This window comes from Anguilla rostrata, chromosome 8, assembly GCF_018555375.3.
Source record: "Anguilla rostrata isolate EN2019 chromosome 8, ASM1855537v3, whole genome shotgun sequence".
Taxonomy (NCBI): Eukaryota; Metazoa; Chordata; class Actinopteri; order Anguilliformes; family Anguillidae; genus Anguilla; species Anguilla rostrata.
This window is the reverse complement of record NC_057940.1, coordinates 32,154,956-32,180,342: the sequence shown is the minus strand read 5'-3', so window position 1 is coordinate 32,180,342 and position 25,387 is coordinate 32,154,956. Positions and strand designations below refer to the sequence as shown.

At 42.9% G+C, this 25,387-nt stretch overlaps 2 protein-coding genes across 2 annotated transcripts in view; one reads left to right on the top strand and one right to left on the bottom strand.

The window, feature by feature from the left end:
- Nucleotides 1-15,227, top strand: part of LOC135261431 (E3 ubiquitin-protein ligase znrf2-like) — a 32,102-nt gene extending 16,875 nt beyond the window's left edge. Inside the window, exons 2-5 of the mRNA XM_064347727.1 lie at nt 5,992-6,087; nt 11,801-11,906; nt 12,001-12,079; nt 12,190-15,227. Coding sequence (XP_064203797.1) covers nt 5,992-6,087; nt 11,801-11,906; nt 12,001-12,058 — 260 coding nt within the window. The 3' untranslated portion in view covers nt 12,059-12,079; nt 12,190-15,227. The remainder of the gene's footprint in view (nt 1-5,991; nt 6,088-11,800; nt 11,907-12,000; nt 12,080-12,189) is intronic.
- Nucleotides 15,228-19,943: 4,716 nt separating this feature from the next.
- On the bottom strand, nt 19,944-23,899 carry ggcta (gamma-glutamylcyclotransferase a). Its single transcript, XM_064347726.1, has 4 exons — nt 23,545-23,899; nt 23,103-23,248; nt 22,457-22,589; nt 19,944-20,816 (listed from the first exon to the last, which is right to left on the bottom strand). Exons 1-4 carry the CDS (start codon nt 23,653-23,655, stop codon nt 20,691-20,693), a joined length of 516 nt encoding a protein of 171 aa, XP_064203796.1. The 5' UTR covers nt 23,656-23,899; the 3' UTR covers nt 19,944-20,690.
- Between the last annotated feature and the right edge of the window lie 1,488 nt (nt 23,900-25,387).

The window sequence follows — 25,387 nt, the reverse complement described above, 5'->3', positions numbered from 1 at the left end:
GGGCAATGCTTAGGCATTTCCAACTTGCCTTAAATGCACAAAAGTGGCAAGAAAGTGTCCATTTACATATTACATGTAGAAAAGATTTCGCTTGTCTTAAGGTTTTTGTTACGTTACGAACACCCAGTTAACCCTACCTACTGAAAACCTGTTATTTAGCCAAGGTGGAAAGCAAGTGAATTTCGACACAGGCTTTTATACGTTTTTTTTTTTTTTTTTTGTAGGAATCATTAAAAAATATTTCTTGGCCGTTTGTGAATGCAAAAAAATATTGAAACAACTCGTCAGCAAAGAATTCACAGATTTCAGTTTCCTAGACCTTCAAGGATGACATGCTAAATCTTACTACTGTGAATGTAGAGCATAATCAATCATTTAAACTTCTGGTATCATATCATGTCTCTAGTGTGACCAACAGTGATCATTAATGTAGCATAGCAATACTGACTTACATCAACACAGCTTAACATTTTTATAGTGTCTAACAATGATCAGAAAGTGCTACATTGCACTTATATTTAATTTAGGGCATAGAGTGGTTGTGTACCGGGTGTGAGTTGCAGGTTCTAGGCTGCGGATGAGGGTGAAGTCTGAACAGGTGTCTTTTGGAGTCACCTCAGCAATGGTGATATTTTTCAGTGGTTTCAGGTTTCATTATATTGGACAAAATGTATGTTTGACATGTGTGGCCTGGGAGGGGGAGAACAGCCCCAGGAGAAGAAGTTGCTGAGCCTGTATCATCATGCAAAGAGCAAAATGGTGCAAATGTCAAGTTGATTTAGATACATTGCCCCTAACAGCAGCTGCAGGTTGGGATCCCTGACTGAACCTTGCCCCAGTCTGTGCTCTGACCCAAGGAGGTTGGGTATCACCCATATTGAGAGCCTATGTGCCGGCTTGTGCCCATTAGTGCTCATTCACCAGGTCTCCAGGCAAGCAAGTCCATTGTGATGTCATCTACTAATATAGACAATGCATTTAAAACTATGACAGCAGGAATAAAGAGAACAAGATAAATACAGGATGAAAAATGTGAAATACAGTATGTAAGTGTTTTACTTGCACATGCTGTTGTATTCCACAGTATATCAGAATATATTCATGTTTGTGGTGAGGGATTAAACTAGATGGTGCACACTTAGTTTTTGTAGACATGAAAGGGAAAAAGCTATTATCTGGCTTGTCCTTTGTGTAATAACATTTCCATTGATTCACCTGCTCCCCTCTGTCTTACCACCAAATGTCACAGCTTAGCCCTGAAGGATTTTTCTTTGCTGAAGCTTACACAGACAGTATTAAATTTAAGAGTTTTTGAAACATTAAGTTCTTCTTTGTGTCTTTGGTGTAGTGTATTAGTCCTGTAAGTCTTTGCTAAATCTTTGTTAAAAGTGCCAAGCATGTACAGTTGCCTGTAATCCTTCTTGTTGCTTTATGTAGAATTCCCCTTTTTGAAGCTGAAGAATGTGTGATTACATGCTTAGTACATGCTTTGGGAAAAGGCAAGTGTAACTGTCTATGACATGCCATTAGAACAGGAAGGTCATGTTCTTGAACAGTGGTTCCCAACCCTGTCCCTGGAGATCTGCTGTCCTGTTGGTTTTAATTTCAACCCTAGTTTGGCACACCTGATTCTACTGATTAGTAGCTCAATGAGATCTCTAGCTGTTGAGTGAGGTGTGCTTTTGTAGGGTTGGAGCAAAAACCTATAGGACGGTAGGTCTCCAGGAATAGGGTTGGGAACCACTATTTTAGCATGTGACAGTGATTTAGATGGAGCAGAAGACCGATATAAGCCATGACTTCCATCTTGCAGAGGCACCAAGTGACTTCCTTTGCAGACAATAGGAATTGCATATTCTTCATATTCTGCAATCCTTCTGTCACTGTGTCTTGGCACATGGTTGGACCTCACCAGCAGCATGCTGAATGAAGTTGCTGTGCCACCAGAATGAGATTTCTCAGTTTCCTGTCCAGAAGCGCATCACTCAATAAAGCTGCCATCACCCCAGCAGGATATTCTCGCTTTAATAAAGTTTGCCTTGGCATATGGCTCAGGGGTTGTTGGGGAAGGCGGGTGGGGGATGGTGAGTGGAGACGTACTACAGTTTTAGCCAAAGGTGCGTAATGTTGCAGGGGTTTGGTACAGGAAAGTGCAGGAAACCCTGTCTGTTCAGGGATGTGCAGTTCGGAACATTCAGGTCAGGCAGTGCGTCCTGCAGCTGGCTTCATCCTATGTTCCCAGGATGCAGTGCGGTCCACCAACTGATGCCGTCATGTGTTTTTTATCTAGAACAACTCCCACTGCGTGCATAAATGTGTCGTCTGTACTGTACTGTGCATTTTCTGAATTTTCGGTTGTGTCAGGAGTAAAAGATATTTGACTTTTATTAATGAACTCACTTTTACACTGTAGTCAGAAGGCTCTATCTAATGGGAGGTTAATTCTGTATGAAATCACTTTAAAACTTACCTGTTTTGGTGTAAATGAACAGTTCCGTTAGCTTTTTTCCATGTGAAAAATTATTACCATGACTTTTCCGTTAATCAGCACAGGCCTAGCAGTGACCAACCTGGGGCCATTAGTACCTGTTGTACCAGCTGTGTCTTGTTTGCACCGTGGCTAGTTATTGTATAAAAACAACACAATAGTACATCACACAATAACTAGAACAGAAACACTTCTGTGTGCAGGTGCTGCCGGAGTCGCCCTCTTGTCTATGCATGGGTTTGCACGTGTGTGTGCGTGTGTGTGTGTGCTTATGAATGCACCCAGGTGTCTGGGCGTGTGCATGTATACGTGCGTGCATGTGTGGTGCTCTTAGCTATGCTGCCCAGCTTAGCCCCTTTCATCCTCTTTAGCTGGCGGTCACAAACTGTGCAAACAGCCTGTCTTTATTTTGTCCCCTGTCCCTCTCGATTGGCTTCGGCCAATGTTTTTCAGATGGGAGCAAAGCTTGTGCTGAACCAGGAAATGATTTCAGCTGGGCACACAAGAGCAATGGAAAAACCAAACAAAGACTACAATGTCAAATCAAACAGCGAAAACCTGCATTATTCTCTTTTTTAACCTGTCTCTCTGTACAGAATTTGCTCATTGCAGGCACATATATTATATGAGCTTTTACGGTACAGACTGGGCCCAACCCTGAAGGTGCCTCACCTTTCCGATTCTTCGTTTTATTGCTTTATATTCTTTGTCATTTATTGAACACCTTCACCTGCAGCGGTTGAAGTTCCAGGCTTTTCAGATGAATTGCTTTACAGCTTTAGTGTTTGTAATTTGTTGATATACGTGTGCATGCCAACAACCTGTAATGGTGGAAGGTCCAATCATTTGAGCTCCATTTGCGTGAGCACAGGGAAGGAAATCCAGAAGCGAGGAGAGATGGAGAATGATGGAGAACGCTGACTGAGCCCTAGATGTGGTCTGCACGCGCTCCCCTGCATTAGTCTGTCAGTGGCTCTGGCTTTGGCTCGGGGGCCCCGGCCCCGCATTACCCTGTCAGCACTCCGCTCCAAGGCCGCTAACGCTGAGCTGAGGACACGTACCCAGAAAGCAGGGGGGTTGTGGTTCCCCGCCCAAACACGTCGTCTCCCGCGCTGCTATCAGAATGTTACTGAGAGGCAGCGCGGCTGCTGAAGCGTCGCTGCAGCGCTGCGAGAACGTGACGTCCACCGGGAACTGCCCCGCTGACGGGTCCGCTCCGCAGAGCCGGCCCCGTTCAGGATTAATCGTAAATGTGGAAAAGGCCTCATCAATACGTGAGCTGCCTTCGCTGTGTGACCAAACATGCTTTCAGACAACAAAGGTGCCATTTCACCTCTCGTCAACCATTGTAGCTGAAATGCACAGTGTAAACTTCACAGAGGAATATGTCTATTTGTTAACAAAGTCCATTTGAGACCAAAGTTTGTGAGAACTACTGTGAGAATATTGATTGGGTTTCGATGTAAGAAAAGGCTGAACTGTCATACTAATTACATGAGTGAAATTTACTGTAATCAACATGCATTACTATTCTGCTCTACTTACTAACAAAAATTTTCTTCAGGGTCCATTTCAGTATTGTGTCTCTCAGAGAGAAATAGGCTAATTTAACTGACAGCAGCACTGTGAAGACCTGTTCGGGGAGATAAGAAAGGTAATGAACCACTGTTTCTTGGGACCATTCTGTGCTGATCTTTTTGCTGAATGGATCTTACATCTGTCAGCCAGCTACCCATTGATCCGCATTGACAGGTCTGGACCAGCAATGAACCCTGAATCAGAATAGTGTCGGTTTTCTGTTAGCGTTTGGCCCTCGTCTGGCTGATCTATGGTGCTATTAGGTTACAGTAAATATGAGGCATTGAATGCTGTGTGACAATGTGATGAATGCAAAGTGCAAGTCGTTAAGTGCTGTAATGGAGGTGTGCTGCCAGGAGTCAGGGTTGAATTTCCCTGTTCTTTATGTACAGCAGTTTAAGGGCTTTGTTCAGCAGGTTCAGGTAACCAAGAACAGGACTGCCTAAATCTGCGAGTGGTGAACCTGAAGAGTCAGAGGGCACCCGCAGTGTACAGAGCAGCTGTCGAGTACATTTAGTGTGTGTGTGAGTGTGAGTGAGTCTCTGTGTTTGTCTCTGTGTGTGAGAGAGTGCTCGAGTGTGGGGGGGTGTGTTTGTATCTGTGTTTCAGAGAGTGCTTCAGAGAGAGAGAGAGAGAGTGTGTGTGTGTGTGTGTTTGTGTTTGTATCTGTGTGTCATAGTGCTTGTGAGAGTGTGTGTGAGTTTCATGGACAAGTTTAAGGCTTAACTGGACTCCTTAGTAAAGCATATAAGCCAGAACATGTCCATGCAGCTCATGACATTTAAGAAAAGGTGAAAAAGTAAGAAAGGCCTGTTCTCTCTTTATTATTGATATTTACTACATGAGTCTTTCTCACTTAAAAAGTTGAATCCATAGTTAACAGTTGCTCCTGTTACTGAGATTTACATTTCTGAATTTAGCATACACAGGTTAATTACCTAGCAGTTCAGGTTAAGCACCTTTTTCAAATGTGCAACAACAGAGCGCCAGCTGGGAATCAAACTCATCATCTTTGAAGTTGTAAGAAAGTTTGTGGAAAATGGACCCGCATTTGGGACCTTGCAAAATGCATGCCTGGATTTTTTTATTCTGGATACTCTGTACTGTCCTACCTATATTTGCGATTGTAAGCTTAGCTCATCTTCCGCTTATTCATAAATGACCTTTCCCTTTGAATGTGTGCACAGCCCACAGGAAGGTGTGGTCTGTTGTCAGCGCTGGGACTGCATCTAACCCCTTGCAAGCTTATTAAATGGAGCATAATAAGGCCTGTCATTCCCATGGGACGCTGGGTTCACACTGAGGCCTGACTGTGCACTGCAGCCCAGGGCCGAGTGTTGAAGAGGAGTCCCAGTGCAGGCCTCAGATCCAGCCAGGCTTCCGTAATTAGCAGTACCTGGAGCAGAGAAGCTCACGCCCAGAGACACGGCTGCTGAGTCTGATCAAATCTGATTTGGTGAAGACAGAACTGGAATTAGATTTTATCATTCAAAGGCCATGTCGTTGCGCCTCCATGAGTTATGGGTAGCAGAGGTTTGGCTGTCTGGTGGGGAAGGGCAGCCTGTGGTGTAACCAGCCGGTAGCCTGGTGGGCTGCTGGAGAAACACTCCACCCAACAGCACCACACAGAGAGGACTGACACATCTGCCATGGTCAAATACGTCCAATTCAGATCTGTTTCACCCTTCCAAAACAGCATTTTTTAAAACTTAACTTAAGACTTTACTTAACTGTACTTTTTATTACAGTTTTTAAGTTTTTTGTAACTTAATTGCAAATTAATTATTGAATGTGTTTTCAAGGATGTGAAATTCAAACGACCTTTGTTTTACAGTAAAGGTCATATAAGAAACACATTGGTTCAAGATGGCACAAGAAACCTCAAAACTGTTTTTCTGAAGTGGTCTTTTCTCTCCTCCTCACAGGTTTCAAGTGCCCTGTGTGCTCCAAGTTTGTGGCCTCGGACGAAATGGACTTGCACCTTGTCATGTGTTTAACCAAGCCGAGGGTCACGTATAACGGTAAGGATCCCGTTATTCACCGTTACCTACTGCAAGGAGCTTAGAAAGAGATATGGGGACGGACTCTGCTGGAAGAGTTAAGTGTTCACAGGAATTAATTGATTGTCAGAAGCAATGTAAAAACAAAACGTTCAGTCTCATTTTAAATGTCACTTCCTGTTTTCTGAAAGCCTTATCACCTGACAGCCAGTTTTGTAAATGGTCCCTGCTACTTCTTATTTATACAGTATATTCTGTAACTGCCAGTTATTTTATTAGGCTGTGTAGTTACCTCGCAGCATTTCAACTTCTATCTTGGCCTGTCACCCGACGTCTCTGAAGTTCTGCTGTAAATGTGCTTGTTACTGTCTGTAGCATTTAGCGATACAAGTGGGCAAAATGGCAGCTTGCTTTGAGTGCAATCACTGTGTTGGTCCTTGAGAATGAGTGACAGGCCCACCCCAGATTGCAGAAGAGTGAGTGACAGGTTTTTCTCAGCTTTCAGCAGAGTGATTGACAGTGTGGCCAATGCCAGTCAAAGCTACAAGTTGTGAACCCACTCCCCAAACTCTCAATTCTCTAAACAGACATATGCTCAGTTACTTCTTACCTTGAGAGTCAGGCAGTGGTTTCACTTCAGGTCACATCAGTTAATACCAGAACTGTGCATGTCAGCTTTTTTCTATTGAAACCATTACCAGTGACCAACAGAAACCAATGGAGAGCAGGAACAAACTGATGCAATGGTTGTCAATTCTCAGAGCTGCAGAAATGCAGTGGGGTATCTGGAGGCCTGGAAGCTCACCTCGAGTTGGACCATTGTGAATCCGCTCCATTCATGAAGGGCTTTGCCACAATATGGGGTTTGCCAGTTCTAACATGGCTGGCTGTTGGCAGCACACATCTATGTAGCACAAGCGATCCGAGATGCCTTTTAAGAAATGTGGAAGGAAAAAGAAAGCCCTTTGTTTGCATACAATGGAGTCTAGCTGGCTTGGGGCCTCACTGTGGAAATCAGCATGTTCAAGTGGAGGTTTTATTTCTGGAGTCTGTGCTGTTTATTTATTGGCAGGGAGAACAATGTTTTTTTTTAAACTGATAGCAAGAGGTACAGAAAGAGGCTGTGTGAGCCAAATCCACATCATGAGGTAATTGGACATGTATATGAGAAAGACAAGGTCCTCTCCCGGCACTGTACCGGCAATCTAATGAGGAACATGATGGCTTCTGATTGATGAGATTATAGAAGTTAATGGCCCTTATTCCTGGATGCTGTAATTGTGCGAGAAAGATCAGCTCCCTCTCAAAGTCTGAATCATTAGGCCATAGTCATGCTCAAATGAACATGCAGTCACTGTGTTTGATTGGTTTCAATCACATCCCTGGAATATTCAATATTCTTACTGTACTGCTAGCCTTGAATGATTGGAAGAATTCAGTAATCTGAATCTCTCTGATGCATTCTGTATGCTAATAAGAGAGAATTTATAATAAACATAATTTATCAGCCATGGTTGCATTCTGCACCTAAAGGTGACTGTGTGGGATGTGACCGGTGATTTCCTGTGATACTAACACTTCTGCACACCCGACCACTGACGTGGGCGTAGTGAGAACAGGAGTACGTATATGTTGACCGTAAGACTAGTGCTGAGGGGGGCTCTGCCAATCAGCTTTCTGCACCGAAAGAAACACAGATCTACATATCAGCTCTTTCTCTCGGCCTACAGAAACGCAGGTCTGCCACTGAGCTCTTTCTCCACCAATAGAAACACAGGACTGCCAATGAGCTCTCCCTCTGCCAATAGAAACACAGGTCTAGCAATGAATTCTCCCTCTGTGTAAAGGAACTGCTACACTGATGAGCTCTCCTTCAGTGTAAAGAAATGGAGCTTTGTGATCTGTCTGTACTTTCTCTGCACGTCTAAAGCCCATTGATGGATCTGCTCGCAGGCTTTCAGATTATGTGCTGAATGGTTTTCATGAGCACCAGCTGTTACAGAGAAGGGTGTACTTGTGAATGTAGTGCAGCTTATTGGTGGCCCACAATGCATTGCGGCTGTAAACAAAGCCAATGCCAGAGCTGAACAAGAGCATTGCTGAACAGCATGTCTGGATCAGCAAATGCTGGCTTGGTATCGCTCTGTCTCTCTTACTCTCCTTTCACTGTGTCTGCTTTTCTCTCTCCCTCCCTATGTCCTCCTCTCCCCCCCACCCTCTCTCTCACTCACACACACACACACACACACACACACACTCTGCCAAGACCAGAGAGAAGCTTGGCATAGAGAGATGAAGGGCATTAAGCAGACCAACAAGCTAACATGTTGCAACACATTTGGGAACAGGGCCATTTTAATTGCATATAAACTGCACATCTCCGAAACCAGCAATCTAAATCCAGCTTTTACTCTTTACTGGTCGTGTATATCTTCCTCAAACCTCCCAGCCCTCCCTCCCCACCCCCAAAACCAGGGTCAGTATGCGTTATGTCTGGAAAGAAAGCAGTTGCCACTGCTGTATATATAGGAAGGAATGTGTTATCTATACATACAGTTGTGCCCCCCTTTGTTTTATAAGATTAATGTGCTATGTGACCATCACAGCGCTAGCTTCCCTTATTCTGAAACCCCGTAGACTCTGGAACTGAACATAAGCACAAGTGAAATGTTCCTCTTTTGGGGTCCAAAGCACTTGGTGCTTGTTAAACTCAGGAAGTATTTTGGCTGCACCCAAAGCAGAAATGTTGCATAGCTTTCAGGATGTTGCGCATACACAAGCGCACGTTATTACCCCACAATTGGTATCAGATGTCATTCAGAGCCCACTAATCCACTAACCGAGACGGCGGTGCAGCAAATCTAAATCCATCGCCATGACACTGAGTGACATTGAGCGGGAGCTGTACAGTAAAACTCAGTTTCAGACGCAGCAGTCTATGAGCACTGGGACTGCTGACCCCAGGTCAGTCTTTCTTCTAATATCTCCACTCAGAGTTGAACTGCTGACCCCAGGTCAGTCTTTTTTTCAGGACTATGTTTCCAAAAACTGAAAGCACAACCATGAGAAATGATCTCTCTTTATTAATATTCCACTGTAGCGCTGTTGCCCCCGAGTCAGTCTTTCTGTTTCTTTTCACTGATATTTCTCACTACATTTTGAGGAACTCACAAACAGCGTCCCAGAAATAGCCCTGCGTGGGGTCCCCTGCGCCCGAAAATGCAGAAGTAGCGCTGGGTTTCTCTACGTCAGACGATACCCGAGATGAAGCTGCCGCCGACCGCAGCTTGGCCTTCGCCGTGCGCCGTGACTGGCGCGTCCAGCCGAAGGAAAGCCAGCCCGAGAGATGAATCGATGACCTTCAGCCGAGAAATATCCCACAATATTACTTTCGGTGTGATTGGCTTTCGGGGCTGGCCTTCCTGTTGAGCAAAAGCAATGGCAGGGACATTTATGCCGCTCGAAAACATGATGCTGCGTTATTTTTCATGTCGGTGGCTAAACACGTTGGATCAGATATCGACCGCGGAGGCCTGCGTGCTGTCCCGGCAAAATCCTAATGACGAGGGACGGCAGCTTCTCGATAAACCAGCCAGGAGATAAAATATTTCATTTGCCTCTCTCTCTCTCCGAACACGTAAATTAATCTCAGTGATGTCGTGGCAGCCACGGGAGGAAATGTGCCAGATGCTATCTTGGCTGCTCAGTAGCGTAGGAGAATCTCATCACTTTGTGTTATTATTAAAGGTGTGGGGAATTCAGACTCAGAACGGATCAGCTGAATGTGAACCCGTGCCTGCATACAGTATTTTCCTTCTGAGAGGATCTGCATCTTTCTGACATCTCTTCCCACCAGTTAGCCCACTGTGCACTTTTAGCCTTCCATGAAGAACTGGACAGAAAATATCCACTCTGTAGGTGTTCCACTCTGTAGGTGTGACAGTTAGTGCTCAGAGGCCTCTCTCTTGCTCTCTCTGTCTCTCTCTCTCTCTCTCTCACACACGTTCATTCATATACATATGCATGCTTCCTGGTAGCACATATACTCAAAAGAAACTGCATTGAATGATAAAGGTTTCAGTTCTGAGATACCACAAGGTCATGGGTTTAATTCCTATCCTTGGACCCCCCTTTTCCATGTAATTTTAATCTCAGTTCCCCAGTGCAGATCCCTTTTTCTAAGTATTACAGGGGATATAGCTTATAGCAATGAAACCAGAAAATGGCCCATTTCTGTCCTGACTTGTAGGGGAAGGGGGAAAGAGCTCTGGGCAGTACAGTACCCGGCAGCCAAGAGGCGGTACGAGTCAGTAATTTGAGTAAGGTCAGCCTGGTGGTCCAGGCAAGGGTATAAACGGAACAGAACTGGGGAGATGCCGTCATCTAGAGTACGCACAGGAATCCTGGTGACACGTGGAACTTTCCTCAGTCTGTCAGACATGCTGAGCGAACCAGATCACAGCTGCAGATAAACTCACAGCGTAAATGTAAACTGCAGGTGCCTGTTTGGAGTAAATAGGATGGAAGCCATCGGTGGCTGGGAAGAGTTAAGATTAGTAGCGATTGCCACAAAGCCCTGTGATTTCCCCAGAATAGCAAGAAGAACAAAGAAAAATACACAGTGGCTTTGAAATAATTTGACTATTGTGCGAGGCTCATTTTGTTGGCTTGAATTGCAAGCACAATTAGAAAGGCATACTGTAGTTTGAAAGATTAAATATCATTTTCAGATTTGTGTTTTTATGTATTGCTGTGCTGATGTATATGCCACCGCTATCTTAGGCAGATTCCTCTTGTTAGAGATTTTGTCTCAGTGAGACTTCCTGGTTAAACAGAGGGTAAATTTATAAAAACAGCAATACGTTACTTTGAACCAAGACCACCCCCTTGTGGCTCTTTACTGGTACTGATCCAGAAATCTCCCAGGGAAATTATGGAACGTACAGTTGCAGTAACTGGGCAATTCTGAACACATATGTATAGAAATACTAATTTGAGTGGTTATTGGTACTAGACAGTTGAAAGCCCTCACAAAACCAGACCTGATGTTCAGTATCATTGTTAAAACACAAGGATTCTTCTGTATTACAACTAGTTTTTTTTACTGTGTTGTTTTCTAGAAAAACTAAATTGTGGAAATCAAAGATATTCCAAGTTGGAACGCAGCATAGTTTTTAAATCTTCAGTGCTTAATAAATTAAAGGGACGGGGTTACCATGCTACCAGTGACTGTTTTTGACCAATCATACTTACAGGCTCACCATATAGCTGCAATTATTGTTCTTGTGCCCTTATATGAGATGGGGACCGCTGGGTGCCTGCCCTCAGGTGTGGGAGTATGAGAGACTGCAGGGCTGCTGGTCACAGTCAACACTGGCATTTGGGATCTGATTCCGCCCTACAGGATGCATCACTTAACTGAAAACCAGTAGTATGCATCAGTAACCCATTTAAACTAGTTGAAATGCTTGTCCCTGTTAAACATATGGGTTTTAATTGGTTCTGAGCAGCAATTTGTTAACAGCATATGGCAACACCAGTAACTATGAGGTCCCATAATATCTCTGCTGTCACTAATTTATGAAGCTCAGCCCAAAAGCAGCAGTGTGGTAAATGATTTTTGTATACGGTGGATATGATTTCCCACATCTATTTGCAGTGTGTATAAACACCGGTGTGTCAGTGCACTTCACTAGCATGTGACCAGATCATGGGTTTTCTCTTCTCTCTCCAGAGGACGTTCTGGCAAAGGATTCTGGAGAGTGTGCAATATGCCTGGAGGAATTGGTACAAGGAGACACCATCGCACGCCTACCCTGCCTCTGCATATATCACAAAGGGTGAGAGTGCATGCGCACGCACGTTTTGTGCAATTGAAGAACCTCAGAGGATACTTTCTCAAGCGTATTTAAACATGGTTCTCTCCCTCTGAAGCTGTATAGATGAGTGGTTTGAGGTGAACAGATCGTGCCCAGAGCATCCTTCAGATTAAAAGCCCGTTTGTTTTGCACAGGTAACACCGACTGCTCACCAATGTATGCTTTATATTTCCACTTCATTTTGGAATTCTTTTAAATGTAATATTCCATGCTCACTGGCATGTTTTCTTTTTGTCCTCTGTAGGCTTCTCATTCCCTGCTCCAATGCCATTGCTCCCACTGCTGCTCTGGGTCTGTCGTCATGCTGTGACTGAACAGACCCCCACCCCAGGACACCCACATCTGCCAAAGTCTTCAGGGAATCACCTCTGCATAGTTATGCATACGTTTGCACACATTATTTTCAGCATACTGAAGCAACCATGGCAGCCTTTTAATATCAAGTGACTTCCCCGCCTGTGCACAGGCGGCCATGATATGGCAACCCTCCTCTGCTGCGGCGCTGGCGAATCAGGCGACGCAGTGCAGATCGGAGCTCCTCCCCCATTTCCGACCCCAATGTATAACTGATGCTCCTGTTGACGGGCCAGGCTCTCGCTGAGCTCTGTCACTGACTGCACTCGTCCCCTTCCTCTCGTCCAGGGATTGGACTTCCTCTGCTGCCTTGTCTTTGAATGGCAGATCTGCACTTTTTCTTCTGCTTTTACTGCGGCCATGCCCCATCATGCACTGGCACTCCCAACATGCCCAGTCAGATGCCCATACCTTCAAGGAAGGGTCTGCCCTCTTGCATACTGTATCTATCAGTGCCTTCACGAGCCAATAAAGGATTTAATGTTGTGCAACCTCCAGGTCATGTGACGAGCAGCACATTCACCCTGATTGGTGGAACTGGGACATCCTACTCCCACCCACACAGGGAGGGCCATCCTGGGTTATGGCTGAGGAGCAGACCTGTGCCCCCTAGTGGTGACAGAATGTGAAAGCTCAGCGTTCTGTCTGAGGATATCACATGGGCACGAGAAGCTCCCGTGGCACCGTCGGAGGGGTAGCAACCACGGACCTCTTCTCAGGATCCTTCACTTCAGCGGAAGTTCAGGGCTGGCTGTCCTGAGAACACGTGGCAAAGCCTTGTGCTCTCTCCTAATCCAGTCTTTGTGAAACAGAGGGACATTATTTTGGATTGTGAGAATATGGCTGGATTTTATTCCCAGGGATAAGTACAGGGAAATAATTCTGTATTTTTGTGTACTATCATTCAATTATTGATAATTATGATCAGTCTTGTTATTGTGCAAGGTGGGACATGACACTGGTTTGTCAGTCATATGGTGATGAACCATGAAAAATGAATTTTTCCTCCCAAGAACAGTTATGTTGGATAGGGTACAGCCCGGTTTGGGTACATCCAGCTGAGAATTTCAACAGCAATTAAAGAAAATGTATCCTTCAATATGTACAATTTCTTCCAAAATATTACTTAGCTGAAATTCTCCGCTGGTTGTACCCAATTTGCAGACGCTAGAAATTAGTTTTAAGGGATTGTAAGCTTTTGAATACTTGTATTGAATGCTGTACTAATCCTAGACCCGTGGCCACACCCCATAAAAGGATAGTTTCAACAAGCAATGCTGGACATGGAAAGTCAGTTACCTTAGCTAGAAAACTGAAGTCAGGTAAGGTATGTGTTCTATCCAGCAAAAAGGTGAAGTAATGTTGTGTTGGTTACTTGTGAGTGAAGGAAATGTCCCGCAGAATTTGAACAACCTTTGCAACAGCACACTGTCAGTTTCATCTCTTACAAGTTTCATATTGAAAGGAGGGAAAATTCTGCCAAAGTGAATTCATTTATGCCACTTTTTTGTTGACCTTTGGTAAAATTTTGGTTTGAAATGTGGTTAAACCACCATTTCATTTTCACAATAAATCAGTTAGCAAATCAGTTAGTTGATTGGTACAGGCATTCATTAATTTGTACAGAATGTATTTTCAAAAATGTAATTGCCAACTCTGTTCAGCTACAATGCAGCAAATAATTTTTATCTGTGCAATGCAGTACTGGCCAAACTCGGTAATCAGTACTGGGCCTGCTAGATGGATCCAAACACTTGATGTGCTGGTCCAAAAGAAAAATTATCAAATTAAGCACCTTCAATAAATTGAATATACATTTTTAAATGCACATTTGTACCAGCTAAAAGAAGTTTGTTGTTTATCCTTGCCAAGGCATTGTAAACTCCTGCATAACCACCTCCCGCATAAGATTTGGGATTATCCAATGCCCACATTTAATGTAATGTCAAATTATAATGAGAGATGGACAACCTGGCCAAGTGCCAACTTTTATGTGAGTAGTTTATGTCCATACTTTTACTCTTGGCGCAGGGCCACTGGACCTCCCTGCCATATGTGACTGATCCGCATTCACAGCACTGTGAAAACAAGAAAGGAAACTGGGACAGATTTTCTGCCATGCTTATTTTCTGCTTTCATTGAGGTCAGTTATGCAGGAGTTCCTGCATTTAGTTTTAATTTCTGCTTGTGTCGTTGCATCATCTGAGCCAGTTGGATAGCATCCGTTGTCTGTCCAAATCCATCTCGAGGGAAAGTAGATAATTTATGCTACATAGCATTAGCTTATGCACACTGTAATTTGGTTTAAATGTTGAACCTGTGATCTTCAATTGTGTTCTGGATATATAACTGACTTCAAAATGTGAACTCAATGTCATTACGCAACATATACATCTTAAGCTCTTAAGCATAGATGGTTAAAGATTTCAAGATTCAACTCTGGAAAAGTGCTTGGATGTAGTTAATTATTTACAAGGCCTTCACAAGGGTGTTTCATAAATGCTTTTTAGGACAAATCAAACTTTGCCTGACTTCATGCATTTCAGAGAACCACTATATGCCCTTTAAAGTAGTCCTTAAAAGGACAGATTTCAAGCTGTTTAAAATTAATTTCAGTCAGAAAAAGGAAAGACAATGCCAGCTCTATGATTGTTTGATGTACAGTGTCACCAACTGTATGACCGGAAAGGGCTAATGAACAATTTCACTTGGAGGTTTGTGTTTGAACTTGACTGAATAATATGAAAACTGCTTCAGTGAGCTGACAGAGGTACCAAGCTTTGACAGGCTGACTACATAACTAGATAATCATGAACTCTTTTAAATGGATGATTAAGGTATATGTGCTATAACATTCCATGTATGTATAAAAAAAAAAAAAAGAAAACTATGTACAGAACTATTAAATTAAAAATCTTTTGAAATTCATGGGGACACTTTTTTGTGCAAATGACTCAGTGTGTCATTTATGACAAAACTTAACACAAACCCAAGAGAATGTTTTCTGAATTATTATGAAAAACCAGTGGACCATTCAATAGAAACATCCATCCATTATCTATACCCGCTTATCCTGGACAGGGTCGCGGGGGGTGCTGGAGCCTATCCCAGCTTGCTTTGGGCGAGAGGCAGGAATACACCCTGGAAAGGCCGCCAATCTATCGCAGGGTACACACACCATTAACTCACACACTCATACCTATGGGCAATTTAGAGTCTCCAATCGGCCTACCTGCAAGTCTTTGGACTGTTGGAGGAAACCGGAGTACCTGGAGGAAACCCATGCGAACACGGGGAGAACATGCAAACTCCACACAGAAAGGCCCAAGCCAAGATTTAGACCCACAACCTTCTTGTGGTGAGGCGACAGTGCTAGCCACTGCACCACCATTCCACCCATCAATAGAAACATGCTGCAGCCAATATAGGTTTTTGGGCATTCAAGTAGTTTATGTAGGTTGGGGAAAGATGGAACATCAGTTGAACATACTTGCATGATTTCTGCATAATAAGAAAAATGGTTAGAGGAGTAGAAAAGACGTGCCTGCCCTCTACGATTAAAAGGGCGTTATAATAATGATGTTCGTGGTAACAGTCCACTGAAATCAATGATGTGATAGGCTTGAGTAATTAGCTACTACATTACGTTAAAAGATTTTATGAATACCACGGCCTGCTTCACTCAGTTAGCCTACACGAAGCGTTGACCGGGTGCCATTCTCAATATCCCCATCGTGTTCGTGAAATGTTTTCAGAAGGTAGCCTACCTAGGTTACTGTGGGAAATAAATATAGATGTACTCAAAAAACACAAGCCCATTGTATGGGGAAAGATATGTAGTTAGAGAGCACAGGCCCAGTGTATATGGGAAAGGAATGTATTAATGAGCACCAACTGTCTCCTCCCTGACGTATCATCCGGCTAGCAAAAGAGGAAGGATGCAGGTGGACCAAGGTTGACCTTAGCCATAAGATTAACAACCGGCAGCAGGGAAGCGCTTCATACTAAAATAGGTGCGATTAGAACAAACACGTAATACACACATAATTTCTGCCCTGCTAATTAAGCTGTATACAAGCACATCTGTGGAACTAACGGAAGCTTCTGCCTTTTCCGGAAAATGTGTTGTCAGAATATGTGATTTATGATAGAAGGGGGAGGGAGATTCAAGTGGGAGATGAGCACTATCATTTTTTAAAAAAATAAGGAAGGAAGGGGCTGATAAATAATGGTGTCCGAGAATTGGGAAATAATGGTGCCTGAAAAATCAGAAACAATGATGTGTGGGAAAAGAGTAAAGTAAAATGATGTAAGCATGAGAGACAGTCCAAGCTTGAGCTCCACAACAGGAGGAGCTAAGATAGGATAAAAGGGAGTGTTCGACCCCAGGGGAGTATGTCTTGTATGTCTCGTGTGTGTGTGTGTCTTGTCTGTGTGAGTGTGTGTGCGTCTTATGTGTTTTCTGTGAAGTGTCTTGTGGAATGCTTTGAGACAGTTTGTATTGATATGTGCAGATCAGCCCGGGTTCTTGCATGTTATCTTGGAATTACCTGCAATAAATCCAGTTGCATCAGACTCTGTGAAGTGTATATTTTGAAGAAGTATTCAACAGTGTGAGGAGAACACCCAGCTCTTCTGGCCCAGGCTGGGTCCTGTTTTTCCCCACATTACACATTGCAAAACAAAACTTACTTATCTAAACTGGCCAGATCGTCCTGGTTTATTTTCCATACGACTCCCCAAACTTCATTTCCACTCTCTTGGAAATGAAGAAACCATGCCACTGTTTCGACACTTGCTCTCCGGGGAATCCAAAATTGAGGTTATAATTACATTAAACATTAAACATTACATTCATTTAGCAGACGCTTTTATCCAAAGCGACGTACAAAAGTGCATTTTCATGATCGTAGACAACTGCTGAACACGGGTTCAGTAAGGTACAATTACTTATTTTGTAAAGCTATTTCTAGCCGAGAACAAAGAACACTATCCTGGTCTAACATCTGCAAAGCCGAACTAGGCAGAAGAATAAGCTAGAGTATTAGGACAAATACAATTTACCAAGAAGTGCAGGGATGGGGCAACATGTAACAAGTGACAGGAAAAAAGGGTTTTTTTTTTTTTTTTTTTTTTTTTTTTTTTTAATATATATATATATATATATATATATATATATATATATATATATATATATATACACACAGCGTGGTGGTGGTTATTCTAGGTATAGTCTGAAGAGATGAGTCTTCAGGCCACGGCGGAAGATGGATAGTGAGGGGGAGGTTCGGAGAGGGACGGGGAGTTCGTTCCACCACTGGGGAGCTAGGGTGGAGAAGCTCTGTGATCCCTTTGGGCGGGTGGGAGGGGTTGCAAGACGCCCTGCTGCCGCAGAGCGGAGTGGTCGAGCAGGCACATAGAATTGAGTCATGTCCTGCAAGTAGATAGGGGCTGTCCTGTTGGCGGCAGTGTAGGCAAGGGTCAGGGCTTTGAATCGGATCCTGGCAGCGACCGGTAGCCAGTGAAGTGATCGCAGCAGGGGAGTGACGTGGGAGAATTTGGGGAGGTTGTAGATGAGTCGGGCAGCGGCATTCTGAATCATCTGTAGTGCGTGTATGGCACAAGCTGGCAGGTTTGCAAGGAGAGAGTTGCAATAATCAAGGCGAGAGGTCACCGTAGCCTGGACGAGCAGCTGGGTGGAGTGCGTCGTCAGGTATGGTCGAATCCTCTTGATGTTGTATAGGAGGAATCTGCAGGACCGTGATGTTGACTTGATGTGCTCCTTGAGGTCCAGCTGGTCATCCAGGACCACCCCCAGGCTCTTTGCAGAGTGAGAGGCAGTCACTGTGGTGCCATCAACCGTGATTGAGAGTTCACGAAGCAAGGAGGTCTTGTACGGGAAGAAGAGCAGCTCAGTTTTGTTGAGGTTGAGCTTCAGATGGTGGCTGGCCATCCAAGTGGAGATGTCAGCCAGGCAGGAAGAGATCTTATCATTGATCTGTGTGGCCGAGGGGGGGAAAGAAAAGTAGAGTTGTGTGTCATCTGCATAACAATGATAGGAAAAACCATGTGAATTAATGACTGAACCAAGAGATCTGGTGTATAAGGAGAACAGCAGAGGACCCAGTACAGATCCCTGCGGCACTCCCGTGACAAGTGGATGAGAGGCAGAGGCAGACCCCTTCCAGGTGACCTGGTAGGTCCTATCTGCAAGATAGGAAGAGAACCAAGACAGGGCAGTCCCGGTAATTCCCATCCCAGCCAAGGTGGAGAGGAGTATTTTATGGTTGACCGTGTCAAAAGCTGCAGACAGGTCAAGAAGGATCAGGACAGAGGAGAGGCGTGAGGCTCTTGCAGTGGCAAGTGCCTCCGTCACAGCTAGTAGTGCAGTCTCTGTTGAGTGCCCGGATCGGAAGCCAGACTGGTGAGGGTCTAGCAGGTTGTTCTGATGGAGAAAAGAGGTTAATTGTTTAAGAACTGCTCGTTCGAGGGTTTTGGACAGAAAGGGTAGAAGGGATACGGGTCGATAATTTTCTACATCGGAGGGGTCTAAGGTGGGTTTTTTGAGTAGTGGGGTAACACGAGCCGTCTTAAAAACAGAGGGAACATGACCAGAGGAGAGAGAGGAATTAACAATGGAATATAATCCTGTAGCAAAGGTAAAAGTGGCCGTTGCACATATTTTGTCGTTCCCTCTTCTTTGAACTTAACTGGCATTTAGGTGATGATTGAAAACAACGTCACCATTTCGCGATGGTATTCGGCGTCTGCATTTATGTAACGCGTTAGCCTACTGTTAAAACACACACACACACACATACAATGACAACGCGTTACTTACTTAATGATCAAACTTCAATTCCACTTAGTCTAAAAGAACAGCTCTTCCTTGGCATAGAGCTGACTTCCTCATCTTACTAACGTCGGTTACCAAACCTATTCACAATACCTGGTGCAGACTGAACTCACCTTTAGTTTACCGAAATGTCGCCGACGGATTCATTAATTGCAGTCTCTCCTTCAGCATATTGCTCCCAAAAGCAAAGTACATGAACGTAGACCTACTTTACATAATGGTTTAAACAATGGTACCCGTACTGAAACCTTGCTGACAATATAGCTATCATAGCTAGTTAAAAACAGCGTTGACAAGCGTAGCCTATATGAAAATCCTAAACCGTGACGTCATCTGCGTGTACGACGGAAGCCATAAGCAAAACCTTGAAAAACTTTTCTTAAACGACGGGGACTACACGACGTGTCAGGGAACAGAGTCGTTTCAGTTGCATGTGAATTGCAGGTCACTGAATCCAGCCACCTAAATCCAGTTTTCACTCTTCACTGGTCGTGTATATCATCTTCAAATATGGTTTGAGGTGAACAGATCGTGCCCAGAGCATCCTTCTGATGAAAAGTCCTTCTTTTTTTGCACAGGTAACACCGACTGCTCACCGATTTATGCTTTATATTTGCACTTCATTTTAATATTCCATGTTCACTGGCATGTTTTATTTTTGTTTCTAATTCCATTACTCCCACTGCTGCACAAAAAAAAAAAACAATCTACAGAACTATTCAATTCAATTTTTTTTTTGAAATTTCATGAGGAAACCTTTGTTTAATTCAATTAGACTGGCACTGTCATTTCACAAAGCAGGACATTTAATTTGTTTTATGGAACATGTCATTTCAAGTTATTTAATATTTTTTACATTAGTATAAATTAATAAATGAAAACATTCCTAATAGGCATTCATAAATGTGTTAGTGCAAACCTACATCTATTAATCTCACAGTATTTAAACAACACACAATTAAAATCAAGTTTGCTGCTCCATGTTTCACATTTAATATAAAAACAAGTCAATGCAGCAACAAATGACCAACTCTTATGATCAGCAAGTCATGCAAAAATGACCAGGGGTCTGAAGGGACATTTTCTTATGGCATTGGTTGAATTGTGGTGTTCTTTGTACAAAAGACTTGTTTCTTACTTAAATTGGCTATCTCAGTCAATACAAGACAAAAACACACCTTATCAATAGACATTTTTTGTAGCTGGGCAACTACTGTTTTACAGTTTCCCAGTTCCCCATTTGACATTTACTAAATCATTACTGATTAATGAACACATTTAAAACTAAACCTGTTATCCTTCAAAAAGCAGACAGTTTGCTCAGTACCACTTTGGTTTAGCTTTAAACCCTACATCTGAATGCTCCTGCATTATGCAACAGGTTATCCTATGTGACCATTTTTCCTTGTTTCTATATGTATAATAGTTCCTGTATTAACAACTTGTTTTCTGGACATAAGCCATTTTGTTCCGTTCACTGGCTGCCACACAAGTCAGTCAAAGGCTGTTTCTTGACCTCCCCAGCTATTCTGACACTACTCCATTGCCCTTCTGATGTCATCAAAGATGGAAGGCCCATTGTAGTCATTTGTCTTCATCGCCTCAAGCTTCCTGATGTAATCCGAGGGTATGCCATTTTGTTTGGCTCCAAGGCATATGACCTTACATAACCATCAACATACAAATAAAGACAACACATCCAAAACAGTGAAGAACATGCTACATTTTTTTTCTGTTTATGCATTTTTGTGTGGTAATTTCCCTCACCCATTCCCAGGACATTGTCAGACATTCACCATTTGGCCGTTCTCAGCCATAGGAAGCTTCAAAGTGCTCGGCCAGCACAGTCTGGACAAAGGACAGAGCAGGAACTGGGGGGTGGCCATCGGAGATGTGTGTGTGTGTGTCAGAGGAGGTGAGTCAGTGTGTCTACATAAAATATGCAGCTTACTTTTAGTTAGTCAGTTTGGGCAACTTGGAAAGAAGAAGTTTGTAACAGTTGGAAGTGGGCATCAGAGTCCTGCATCTAGGTCTGGCATTATAAATTTCATCTCTGGTTCTTTTGGAATATTCTGCTGCCTTTTGGTCTTTGAACATCCTTGGATTACTTTGGGACAAAAGCTGTGGTTTGGTATCCGCTTTCATTAATTTCTTGTGTGACTGCCCATGTCTGTAACCTTTGTTCATTGTTTTAGGGTAGTTGAACCTCGTCTTTAGATTAGACGTGAATATTTGTTCTAACTTAATAAACTTCTTCATTTTCATCTGGTTGGGAGTTGTACATTTTGATAAAGGTTGATCCAACAGTTTGCTTTGCCTATCAACAAATTTGGCGATTTAACTGATAATCAATATCTTTGATAATAATTACCAAATTAAATCAAATAAATATATTTTACATGTTAGATAAGTGAGGCGTTTTAACTTTTGATGCACTTGTGTTTGGTACTCAGAGTGCCGTACATCAAATGAGGGTGTTAAAGGTTAAAACTGCTGGGTTTGGAAAATAAAACATATTTAAATTAATCCTCACTTTGCTGACAATACGTTTATACCTGTGGTTTCTATGTGCCTCAACTTTATTACAGTTACGGCTGCACACATAACTAAACTCATTTTAAAATAGGTCATGCTCAATTTAATGTTTGTCTGTAGTGCCAAACAATTTGACTACTTATGTAACCTACTTTCTTGACCAGTGGTAACAAACCTTGTTCATTGAGAGCTACCATACTGTAGGTTTTCATTCAAACCCTAACAAAGCACACCACATTCAACGGCTAGAGAATGCTGCTGCCCAACTTGTCTTTAATTTTCCTAAGTTCTCTCACATCACTCCTCTGCAGAGGGCACTCCACTGGCTACCAGTTGCTGCCAGGATACGGTTCAAAGTCCAGACCCTCATCTACACTGCAGCCAACAGGACAGCCATCCGGGTGAATGGTTTTCGCTCATCCCTACCACAGAGCTTCTCCGACCTAGCTCCCCAGTGGTGGAATCAACTCCCTGTTCCTCTATGGACCACTCAATCATTCCCCATCTTCCGCCATGGTCTGAAGACACATGTACCTCCTGCACCACTTTTATATTGCGTGAACCTCCATCCAGCACTTTGATTGTACTTCTATAGTTATCTTGATATCTTAGCTTGTTGTCATGCCTCCTAGTTTGACTTAACATTACTCTCTGACCTAGCCAATGCTTACCGTGTGAACTGGACTTGTGTTCATGGCTATGAATAACTGTTACATACTCAGTTTTACCTTTCGGACTTGTGTTTTGTAGTTGTTCCCCCTCTCACCTGCTTGTATGGAGGGGAAGGTAGCATGGCCCTGAAGTCGTTCATCTGATAAGTTCTACAGACGACCTCCCCTTCATGTGTGTCCACTTTCACCTCCAGAGGCCGGTAAATGCCTTTATCCACGCCTTCCTGCCTCCAAACATAAATGACAAACAGATGCAAAGATTTCCCCCCACGCACCCACAGTAATACATTTATTTTAAAATGAGCTATGAGCAAAGCCACAAGCTGCAGTGAAAAGTCGAATGTAGAATGAATATTACAATCTAGACATCTAAAATATGACAATATGACAATACAGAAACGCCTGCATATTGTCTGAATGAAATGTATAAATCAGGCTACCTTCTACTTGCTTTTAATGTATGCAACACCAATTGCCTACAGCTTTAAATATAATAGCATTAAGCAATCGAAAATGGTGTTATAATAATGATGTTCGCGGTAATAGTCCGCTGAAATCACGTGATGGCCTCAAGTAATAAATAAATTATGTTAACAGATATCCTCTAGTAATACTATTCTTGAATGAACACAGCCCACTTCAGTTACACGAAGCGATGGGATGCCATTCTCGATATCCCCATCGTGTTTGTGAAATGTTTTCAGAAGGTACCTAGGTTACACAGAGCAAAACACAACTTACTTATCTAAATTGGGCAGATCGTCGCGGTTCAGTTTCCATATGACTCCCCAAACTTCATTTCCTATGCTCTCTTCAATGGTGGCCACACCACCATGCCATCTATTTGACATTTTCTCTCCGCGGACTCCAAAATTGAGGTTATAATCCTGTGTGCAAAAGTAGAAGTGGCTGTTTACTTGCACATGTTTCGTTGTTCCCTCTTCTTTGAACGACACTGGCATTTATTCGATAACTTAAAACAACGTTACCATTTTGCGACGGTATTCGGTGTCCGCATTAATGTAACGTTACTGTTAAAATAAGTTAATATCCCGGAGGTTGTTAACGCGACAAAGCGTTCTTTACTTTATGAGCAAACTTAAAGATCACTTAATCTAAAATAATAGTTCTTCCCCGGCAAAATTATTCACAATTCCTATTAAATGGTCCAAACTGAATTCACCTTTAGCCTACCGATACTGTGAAATGTCGCCGACGGATTCATCATCTGCAGTCTCTCCCTCAGCAAATTGCTCCCAAAAGCGAAGTACATAAACGTAGATATACTTGTCATAAGTCCGGTTGAAGTAATGGTACCTGTGTTGAAACCTTGCTGGCAATATAGCTAGCTAGTTAAAACCAGCGTTGACCAGTGTACTTCAAAATCTGAACCCGTGACGTAATCTACATGCACTCTTTAGACAAGATCAATGCAAGTCAGTGCAAAATCTCATATGCATGTCCCTAAATATATGCAAAATCCTTGGTCCCGTCGCAATCCTGTTTTGGCTCCGCCCTTCTTCTTCATTGCAGTTTTGGCGGTGTCAAACCAACATTGGTGTATTACGGCCACCTACTGGGCTGGAGTGCGAAGACACATGTGGCTACTTCCGCAAAACAATTGATAATTAACAATAACAAATTAAATTTAAAAAAAAATAATGTAACAAATAAACTATCCCCAAAACAACATCATATCCTACTCAAAGAAAATAAATAAACAAATAGAATAAATACATTCAAACTCAACTCATATTTTAACAAATATAATAAATACATTCAAACTCAAATAACCAGCATTCAGTATCTTACCACAAAAGCAACTACACCATAACATTCATCCATCCATCCATTATCTATAACCACTTATCCTGAGCAGGGTCGTGGTTGGTGATGGAGCCTATCCCAGCAAATGTATGGATAGGTTCCAGAACCCACCGCAACCCATTGGTGGCCTGTCCAGGGTGTATTCCTCGCCCAATGTAGGGCGAGAGGCAGGAATAGGCTACACTCTGGACAGGCTGCCAATCCATCACAGGGCACACACACCATTCACTCACACACTCACAGCTATGGGCAATTTAGAGTTTCCAATTAACCTAATCTGCATGTCTTTGGACTGTGGGAGGAAACCGGAGTACCCGGAGGAAACCTACGCAGACACGGGGAGAACATGCAAACTCCACACAGAAAGGCTACAAGCTGAGATTCGAACCCACGACCATGCCGCCTACACCATAACATAAATAACTAATTCTGCACCCTCCTAACTAGTCCTGTTTCCCTGAGGAGGCAAAGCAGTTGTCTGTACATCACATTCCCCGATGGCATCTTCAACAGTGCTCCCAATTTTAAACCCTGAATGCCATGTTCCCTCAGGGCATTACATAGCCTCTCGCTCACATAGTTGCCACATATCCCTCACAAATTTACCACACTCCTCCAAAACATGGGTTACTGATTCCTGGCAGTAATCACACAGTCCCGTCAGATGTTTACCCATAATATTCAATGCACCTAATGGCTCCATCCATCCCCTTTTTCTATTGTCTATATATTATTATTTATATGTAAAATCATTTAATGTATTATTTATTTATATACTATATATTGCATTTTTTGTTGTTTTCTTGTTTTGATTTGTACTGATTTACTGTGTTTAAGTAATCTGGATTAAAAGAACTGTGTCTCCTTTAACTGTTAAATAAAGGGGAATCAGAAGTTCTTCTTCTTATTTTTCTTGTATTTAATGGCGACTGGCAGACAACTTTTGGTGCATTACCGCCACCTTCTGGACTGAAGTGTGGGTCAATATGGTTACATTAATAAGCCCTATGCCTACTGCCCCAATAGCCTACTTGAGTTTTAATAGTTAAATTGTTTTAGGTAGTCCTGTACTATATAAAATTTAAATATTTCCATGAAGCGTCGATCTTCGGAATTCCTTTGGAGAATATCTCTGACATCTAACCTGATTCTTTTTTCCTCTAGAGCTGAAAGTATTTGTCTCTCTTGAGTGTACTTCA

Coding starts and splice junctions, on each gene's coding strand:
- ggcta (XM_064347726.1), bottom strand. CDS start 23,655: ATGACAAGTATATCTACGTTTATGTACTTCGCTTTTGGGAGCAATTTG. Junction 23,249..23,544: donor ACAGTATCGGTAGGCTAAAG/GTGAATTCAGTT, acceptor TTTTGCACACAG/GATTATAACCTCAATTTTGG. Junction 20,817..22,456: donor CTTCCCCTCCATACAAGCAG/GTGAGAGGGGGA, acceptor TGGTTATGTAAG/GTCATATGCCTTGGAGCCAA.